Source organism: Vigna angularis, chromosome 5 (genome assembly GCF_016808095.1).
Source record: "Vigna angularis cultivar LongXiaoDou No.4 chromosome 5, ASM1680809v1, whole genome shotgun sequence".
NCBI lineage: Eukaryota > Viridiplantae > Streptophyta > Magnoliopsida > Fabales > Fabaceae > Vigna > Vigna angularis.
Genome location: NC_068974.1, coordinates 11,717,341 through 11,726,846, shown reverse-complemented (window position 1 = coordinate 11,726,846; position 9,506 = coordinate 11,717,341). Strand labels below are relative to the sequence as shown.

The 9,506-nt window shown below is 36.6% G+C and overlaps 2 protein-coding genes across 2 annotated transcripts; both read left to right on the top strand.

Annotated features, from left to right (window-relative positions):
• Nucleotides 1-1,668: 1,668 nt before the first annotated feature.
• Nucleotides 1,669-2,651, top strand: LOC108340040 (MLP-like protein 43). Its single transcript, XM_017577268.2, has 2 exons — nucleotides 1,669-1,924; nucleotides 2,165-2,651. Exons 1-2 carry the CDS (start codon nucleotides 1,738-1,740, stop codon nucleotides 2,434-2,436), a joined length of 459 nt encoding a protein of 152 aa, XP_017432757.1. The 5' UTR covers nucleotides 1,669-1,737; the 3' UTR covers nucleotides 2,437-2,651.
• A 2,725-nt stretch (nucleotides 2,652-5,376) lies between these two features.
• LOC128196631 (protein BMH2-like) lies at nucleotides 5,377-6,229 on the top strand. The gene is made up of 3 exons (XM_052878120.1): nucleotides 5,377-5,397; nucleotides 5,740-6,120; nucleotides 6,191-6,229. Exons 1-3 carry the CDS (start codon nucleotides 5,377-5,379, stop codon nucleotides 6,200-6,202), a joined length of 414 nt encoding a protein of 137 aa, XP_052734080.1. The 3' UTR covers nucleotides 6,203-6,229.
• The last annotated feature ends 3,277 nt before the right edge of the window (nucleotides 6,230-9,506 follow it).

Genomic DNA, 9,506 nt, shown 5'->3' with positions numbered 1-9,506 from the left:
ACTTCAAAAAAGTGGAAAAACACTGGGATAGTGGGAGTAACCCCCACTGCTAAACACATGGCCAAAAATGCTTGCACGGCCGCCCAAGAGTTAGGATGCAGCTGGGTGGGAGCCACATTGACCTCTCGAAGGACGGCCATCTGGAACTTGGTAAAAGGCACCCGGAGATGGAGATGGGTGAAGAAGGTCAAGTACACATAGAAGAAGTCATTCGGACTTGCTCTCTTTCCATAATAAACCCTTTCATTTCTCAAACTAACTCCCGCCCGAATCAATCGGGAATCTTCTACGTCCCGGACAATGTGGGTCCGGCCGACCCTCCGCTCCAAATCTTGACGAAAAGGATATGCGGAAGCAAACAGGCTAGGAACGTAGGGAGCCCCTTCGTTTACCACTACCCCTTGACCGTCCGGCTCGAAAGGAGAGCCGTCTACACGGATGCCGCCCTTAAGCAAGAACATGGGCACGCCATGAAATATCCGATCGCCCATAATGACCGGCACCTCTGGATCCGCCCCAGAAGACCCAACAGCCTCCTCCAAAAAATGAGAAGAAACCGAGCTTGGAGAATCGTCGCCACTCCTTGCCGCCCCTCCCTGGACTCTGCCCGAAGACTCAGAACCTGACTCGATAGAAATAACGGCCATTTATTACCTGAGGGAAAAGAAATTTGAAATCTTGAATGATGGAGGGAAGTGAAAATGACAACGTCCCATCCCCTATTTATAGGAGAAGTTTAGTAACCGTTGGACGCATCCTCGCCGTCCAGATTTGGCACGACCAACGCTCCAGATTTGAAGACGCTTCCCCTTCCGCCAGTAGGCGGGCACCACGTATGCTTCCCACCAAAAGTCCAACTACAAAAGCCCACAGGACACGGCCCAAACGCGGACTACTGGCCCAAATCCACGCCACACTTGAAATCCTAAGTCCACTACGGGAACTAGGACTTGGGGGGCTTGTGTACCAGCGAGGGGCGGGCGCCCTAAGGAAGGACGCCCATTTCAACAATTACCATCAAAGCGGTATATTACCGTCCGCCCATTTCATCATCCACATCCCAAGGCCGGCCGCCCAATGACAAGATCTGTGACAATGGCCGGCCATGCTGGGATTACATCACCAATGACTAATAGGGACGGTTGAGTACGATAGATCCGTGACAATGGCCGACCATGCTGCTAATCATCTTGGCTTAATGAGAATCGTCTTGGTTTAAGGTAAGTAGAGTTTAGAAGCTATTGGGCTGTCATGGGCCGTGATTAACTTCTCACTAATCCCAAGCCCATAGCGAAAACTATAAATACAAGTCCAGGGTGAGTGGTAGAGAGGTTAAATTGAATGCACATTTATTACTATCCCTAAGAAAAGCCATTGCTCTGAAACTGACTTTGGTATCGGAGAATCTTCTGCAGGTCTCCACCCCTCAGGATCAAGAAGGAAACTAAGACTTGAAGAGAAGATCAGCCATCGGAACTCGGTAGCAGGAGAATTGGGAGATTTGGAATAGCGCAGCCTTACACATCCGAAACATAAATTAAATTTATTTCTTAAAGAGAAAATATTGGTCACTTACCCTTGTAGGGTATATATAGAGAGCCCACAATTGAATTATAGTTGTGAGGGGTAGGTAAATTATGTTCTATATAAGTGGGACATGGTCGCATTATACTTCACCATCCCTTATCTTGTTCTTTCCATTTCTTGCTTCTATCACTTGCTTCGTTCTTCATCACCATGACACTTTTTGGTAAAATCAGCACTGAAATTGGAGTTCATGCAACTTCTGAAAAGTGGTTCAACCTCCAGGCAACGCAACTCCATCAAGTTCAAAACCTTGCTGAGAGAGTTCATGGAACCAGTCTGCACCATGGTGAAGATTGGCATCACAATGAGTCCATCAAGAAATGGACTTATGTTATAGGTAATTAAACTTTTGATTAAATATCTGTGATCTTTAAACTTCTAATAACTCTATAGAAATTATTTTCTCCCTGAATTTTAATATACTTCTATACTATCTGTAATTCCCTCCGAGTTTTACTTCTTATATTTTTAAAATTATACATATAAATATATAAAATATAGATAGATTCTTCTTCTCGATCTAATTGCTATATACTATGATTCCTTATAGTGATCTTAATTGTTTGTGAAAGAACAGATGGTAAGGTTACAACATGTTATGAGAGTATTGAATCCGTTGATGAAGCAAACAAAACAATCAACTACAAACTCTTTGGTGAAGAGATCGAGCACAAGTTCAAGGTGTTTAGGCTCATATTTCAAGCAATTGATAAGGAGAATGATGTTGCTATCATCAAATGGACCATTGAATATGAGAGGGTTGGTGAAGACGTTGAACCTCCATACGGCTACATCGAGTACATGCACAAATGCACTGCAGACATTGATGGTCATCTTCTCAAGGCATAGCTCCAAAACTTATGAATAAAAGAAAAGAAAAGAAAAGAAATAAGGAATGTGTTTGAGCAGAAGGATTCTTATATAGATCCTTCCTTTGTATTGAATAAATGTTTCTATTCATGTAATCAGTGATGTTTTCAAGTTATTTAAATTTCGTATTGTCATCCACATAATGCATATGTATGATTTCAAATAAAATGTATATATTTTTGTGCTCTCTTTTATAGGTTTTTCAATTAACTAAAGTTGATTTACCAAATCGTCACAACAGATGGAAAAGGCGTTAACGATAAGTTATGGATTTTTATTGTACCTTGCTTCCAATTAAAAAGCTAAGCATAGCACATGAAAAAGATATATAAAACGAAGGATTATATGTTTGTTGTTTCTAAATACGATATTAGAATTTATCTTTCTAAAACTTTGATATTTGTTTTAATTTATAAATGTTAAGATTATATATAATTTTAATATTTCTTTTACATATATGTTTTAGTTTTCTTTTGGCTGTTTATGAGGGATTGTGGCTAATATTAGAAAGTGGTTTTTAAGTCTAAGGCTTGTATGGTGAGGTTTGCACCCCACTTATATATTATAATTTGGTCTTATCTCTAGTCGACGTGGGACTTCCAACACACCCTCTTCACGTCGAGGTATATAGACATCTCGAACGTGAGAGTAGAAATTAATGGCTGATCCAAGAATGGCCCGACAACGGGTGGAACAGAAGAATGCCGACATAGATCTCGCTAGGATAGACTCTAACCTTGGCTCTGATACCATATTAGAAAGTGATTTTTAAGCCTAACTCAATCCCGCAAAATCGGCTTGTATAGTGAGGTTTGCGCCCCACTTATATATTATAATTTTGTCTTATCTCTAGTCAATATGAGACTTCCAACAGCTAATACACCGCAGTTTTACAATTTCAACAAACTTATAGGCTTCAGTTCAACAGGATTCGAGGCATAAAAGCACTTTTATAAAATTTACATATTACTATAAATTCATTTTATTTCTAATCCATATAAAATCTTCAACATAATAAAATGAACTTGATTAAAGGTTTTAAATGGATGTGAATTCATGAAATCTGATGAACTTGATTAAGGGTTTAAAATGGATGTAAATTCCCGAAGTAGAGTTAGGACGGGATAAAACAATATTTTTTTAATATAAAGTAAATTGAATTTGTTTATTTGACTTGTAGATTAGAGGTGAATTGCTTTATAACTCAACAAACAATTCTTTTAATATTTTTATATTTTTGTCATCATAATTATTTATTAATTTTAATTATGTGGATTGAAACTTTTATAGCTTCTAAGATTATAATATAGTTCAATAATTTAGAATGATTTAAATGTTTAATTTATTTATACAATAATATAAGTTAACACTTTAAATTTTACTTACTATTTTATAAAATCACTTCTGAAACGTGTTTCATTTTTCGTAAAATAGATAACTTTGATTTTAATGCTACATATAGGTGGGACAGTCAACACACTTTTATGCCAGTGTAGTAGTATATGAAAGAAGTTGGGAGAAAACAATATCCTAAATAAGTTAATCACTTAACCAGCCCATACCCATGCTATGTCTACACAATTTACTTCTTGAGATGAGAGAAAAGAAAATGAACACAATAGTTCGCGAAAGAGAGAAAAATAGTGTGGTTCAGCAGAGAGAGAAAAAAATGAGCAAAATTTTGCTAGTTTTTGTGCCAACAAATTTATTGATGGATATAATTCATTATCTGTTAGTAATTACAAAATAACTTATCGATGAATGTTGTTTGTCAATAAAATTTAATAGTAATTAAAATTTTAAAATCTATTGATAAAATCTATTGATGAAATAAATTTATTGACTAAAATAAATATGTCGATATGTAAGTAATTTCATAAATTTTTGTAAGGTTAAATTCACTTTAAACTTTAAAATCCTTTACCTTAAATGTTCCTAGAATAAAAATGTGTAATTATTGCCCCGGATAAAAAGACAACACAATTTACTTCTTCATTATTTTTCATTATATTTCATCTTCAAATAATTTCCTGATAGAAATATCACATAACAATATTGTTTTGGTATCTAAAATCATATGTTATATATTATTAGGATGACAATAGTGGGTTGGACTATTTCCTCCTCATCCTTAAAATAAAAATTCATACATATTTTCATCTCTGTTTTCAAAGTAAAAATTTATAACCATATTCATTTTCATACCTAATTGTTTTACATCATATCTTCAACAAATATACATGTATCCGTCCGTGTCTTTACTATTCTAAATAATAATTAAATAAATCTTAAAAAATTAAAAATTATAATAAGCAATGAAATTATTGTATTCAATGTTAAAAGAATACACATTTTTATTTATCTAATATCAATTACCACGAAAGAATTGTAATTGAGAAAATAAATATGTAATGACGTATCCTCTTCTTATACCCAATTTAGAATTTCGATTATTATCTATATTTATATATTTATATTTACACAATTCATAAATTTGTCACTAAAATCAAGATAAATTTAAATAATACTTACTAAAAGATTGCTTTTCATCCTTGCATATGTTATATCATATTTACTTTCAATTGAAAAATTACCCACACATAGAATTTAGAGAGCTGTGTTAAATTTTATTCATATTTAACGACGATACACTAGTGCAAAATTTGTCTTTCACGTCATCTAGTAGACGTTCGTCCACGAAAACACCAACGTATATAATTGATCGGTGGCATTTTCGTAATAAGTTTGACTATAGACGTCCGTTGTGAAGGGGCCCCGACGTCTAGAATATTATACTCGAGATTTAGATGAATTGGAAAATGAAGGAATAAGACTACTATGTCAATTGGAGATGTATTTTCCACCTTTTTTTGATATCATGGTACATTTGATTGTTCATCTAGTCAGAGAAATTCGAATATGTGGGCTAGTCTTCTTAAGGTGGCACTAGTAAAAAAAGAGTTTCTAACGCGCCATATATGCTTCGGTTTCATAAAAACCGAAGCGTATAAAAAGGCGGTGGTAGTTTTGTAATAAAAGCCAAGGTATACGCCTCGGTTCTTCACTAACTGGTGTCTAAAGCAGTAACTACCTCGGTCTTTAAGTGAACCGAAGCATATAACTCTACGATATTCCCAATACTGCCTCGGTTTCCCTAACCGAGGTGTATGCCTTTTTAATAAATTTTTTTAAAGGATTAGGCATCGGGTGGCAGCACAACCGAGGCAGTAGTCTGGATATTGCCTCAGGTTTTTGGGAACCGAGTTAGCAGGCCTGGTCTAGGGCAGTAAAAACATATGCCATTGTTTTCCTTCGCGTGTTTCCCTACGTTTCTGCCTCCACAACTACGCCGCTTCCTCCTTTGCTGCCTCCAACCACTTCAAACGTTTCTGCGTTTCTGCTCCCTACGCCGCCTCCTCCCTCCGCCGCCTCCTCCCTCGTGGCGCATCATCTCCTCGATCGAGCAGAAGGAAGAGCCGCGACAACGAGGATCACGTCACCGTCATCCGCGACTACCGATCCAAGATCGAGTCCGAGCTCTCCAACATCTGCGACGGTATTCTCAAGCTCCTCAACTCTCGCCTTATTCCCTTGGCTTCCTCCGGCGATTCTAAGGTCTTCTACCTCAAGATGAAGGGCGATTACCACAGGTTCCAACATCAGGTCTCCAACATCAGGTTCAGCCTTCTTTTGCCTTTCCATTTCTTTTTTTTTTACTGATTTCTTGATTCAGATCTATTCATGAGGTTGAAAGTAGGGGAAGGGGGACCGGTGGGGGTCTGACAGTGAAAACTAACCCAACGGCCGGAGGCAGAGTCGACGATGGAAGCGTCGGACTTGGGGATGGTTGAAGTCGCAACGTGGTGGCGGCGCGAGGGACTGGAGGGGGCGGAGGTGGCGAAAACAGAGTGGCGGAAGGAAGCGTTGGAGTGGGAATCGAAGTCAGCCTTGTGATTAGAGGGGTGACAGGGGCGCTGTTGGATATCCTTAGAGGAGGAAGGTTGGCGGGGATTGAAGTTATGTTGCGGATGAATGGGATGAGAAAGGAAGAGGGGTTTGCGTCAATGGGAGTGGGGTTGGGGAAGATGAATGGGGGAGAAGGAAGGAGCTGTCTTGTTTGTGGAAGAGGTTTTGAGGCGCGGAATCCCTTATGCTTCGGAGGATAAAGAAGGGCATAAAGGAGGGTCAACCGGGTATCTTGCTTGGAAGATGATGGTAAGCAGATTTTTTTCACTTTGTTGGATAGTTAGTTAGCTCTTGTTTGAAACATTGAATATAGTATTGAGAAAGTCTTTGTTCTGGTTAGCTCTTTTTCTGGTTAGCTCTTGTTCTGGTTAGCTCTTGTTCTGGTTAGCTGATGGAGATCTTTGTGACATTGCTCTTGCCATTTGTGCTTCACATTGCTATCTGCTTTACCCTTTTGCATCAAGTTATTGATTGGATTGTTCTGCTTCATCAAGGTTCATTTGTTTTATTTCTCACTTCATTGACTTTGTTAACCAACAAACAAGACTTTTATAACTAGAAACACCGTAACTGGTATCAAATTATCATAACTAGCAACTTGCTGAAAAAATTATCATAAATTGAAACAAAATTCTGACTGTCATATAAACCTAGCAGTAAGCTGGGCCCGAATTTTTCTCTTTCTGTGGGAATATATTATTTTCAACACTGTCAACTCTATATATAATCCTTAAAGTTTTCTCTTTCTGTGGGAATATCTAGCTGCTTCATTTCATAAGCTTTTCTTTGAGCTTTCAAACTAGAGCTTTCCTGCCATCATCATCAACATGAGTTTTTATCTACTTTTTTTTCTTTGGTTTCTTGCCTTTTGTTTGATCTCTTCTTCGGCTTGGGGAGCTACTCTACCTCAAGATGAAGGTACACAACTCATTCATTATATAGGAATATATTTTGGATAAAACTTTTAAAGAAAATGAAAAGAAAAAAAAAATGAAATTGACTTCATTACAAATTAAAATTAATTTATAAAAATTGTTGGATTTTCTTTTTAGTATCCAACCTAATTTTTTAACTATATAAAGATGTCATGTTTAATTTTTTTTTTCATATTTTTATCTAGTAGAAAGTTTTATAGAGAATTTATGTTTATAAAGTTAAAACTAATTTCTTGTTTGGCTTTGATACATAGTGGAAGTAGTGAAAGAGATAGGTAAGAGACTTGGGAGGAAGGATTGGGATTTCAACGTAGATCCATGCACTGGACAGAGAAATTGGACTTCATCTATTCAAAATGTTGTGAAGTGATTACAGTTTTCTACTGATTGTAATACATTTTATAGTTGCTTATATAAATTCTTAGAAATTTGATGTGTATATATATATATATATATATATATATATATATATATATATATATATATATATATATATATATATATATATATATATATATATATATATATATATTATTTGATGTTATGATGAAATAAGTATACAGGTGCAAATAATGTTAAGAAATTACTAATTTTACAAGATTTTTTATGTTTTAATAATTCTGCTCCAAATAATGTTAAGAAATTGGCTAGATTTTTTTTTGTTGAATTTTCCAACCTACTGCCTCGGTTCAAAAGAGAACCGAGGCGAAAAGTCATTTAAAAAAAAAAGGCAAAATCCTACTACCTCGGTAACTTTTGAACCGAGGCAAAATCTTATCCTTTTTGCCTCAGTCCACAATCGAGGTAAAAAGGATAGACTTTTTGCCTCGCCTGGATATGCCTAGGTTCCAGAACCGCTGCCTATGAGCGAAAATAACCGCTGTCGTTTCCCTTGACTGTACTAGTGTGGATGTACCCAGTTGAAAGATACATAAAGATCTTAAAGGGATATGTCAAGAATCAGTATAGACCAGAAGCTTCAATTATAGAGTGATATGTTGCAGAGGAAGCCATTGAATTTTGTTCAAGTTATATGCCATCTTGTGAACCAGTGGGTCTTCCCAAGAGCAGACATGAAGGAAAATGTGAAGGTAAGGGTGTTTGAGGTGTGAGAATTCAAAGTGTTAGCAGAAAAGAAGCTGACCAAGCTCATTTGTACATCTTAAACAACATTGTTGATGTGATTGCTTACATTTCTGACCACGTTAATGAAATAGGCAGCAAACCCAAGAATGAGTGAAAAATGGCATCTTAGTGAACATGTGAAAACCTTCTTACAATGGTTTAAGAAAAATATTTATGCGACTCCACATGTTTCTGAAAGTTTATTAAGGTTATATCATGGACCAAACGCAGATGTCATTACATATGGTGGGTACTATATAAACAATATTTCTTTTCAGACAAAGGTAGAAGATGACAAAAGTAGAGTTCAAAATAGTGGCGTCACACTACAAGCTGAGGCTGTCCACTTTGCTAGTTCTAAAGACAAAAATCCAATCACAGCATCCATGAGTTATTTTGGAATAATACAAGAAATATGGGAAGTTGATTATGTCACTTTTAGAGTCCCAGTTTTCAAGTGTAAATGGGTTGATATAAATTCTGGTGTCATGACAGATGACTTTGGTTTCACATTGGTAGACTTGAACAAGATGAATTACACTGATGAACCATTTATCATGGCTAGTCAAGCAAGACAAATATTTTACGTAAATGATCTAACGAATAAAAAATGGTCAGTGGTTTTAGAAGGAAAAAACATGCATGGACATGATGATGACGATTCTCTTGATATACTTGAGACAACATCTATTGCATCTAGACCCATTGAAGACCCAGTTGATGACGTTGCCGATGTCATCCAGGCAATTCGTAGTGATCACAATGAAGGGATTTGGGAGAAAACAATATCTTAATAGGTTGTGATATTTTTTGTATTGACTTTATATTTATGTTCATCATAATTGAATTATTACTAACCTTGTATAATTTTTCAGGTATGTCGGCCTCAAACTCAGGATCAGGACCGAGCAAACATGGTCGAGGCGTCACATGATTGGCAGATGTGACATTCGGACGCGTTGATGGGCAAAGGAGACATGTTGACATTGACCCCATATCAGGTCAGGTATCAGGGCCAAATGT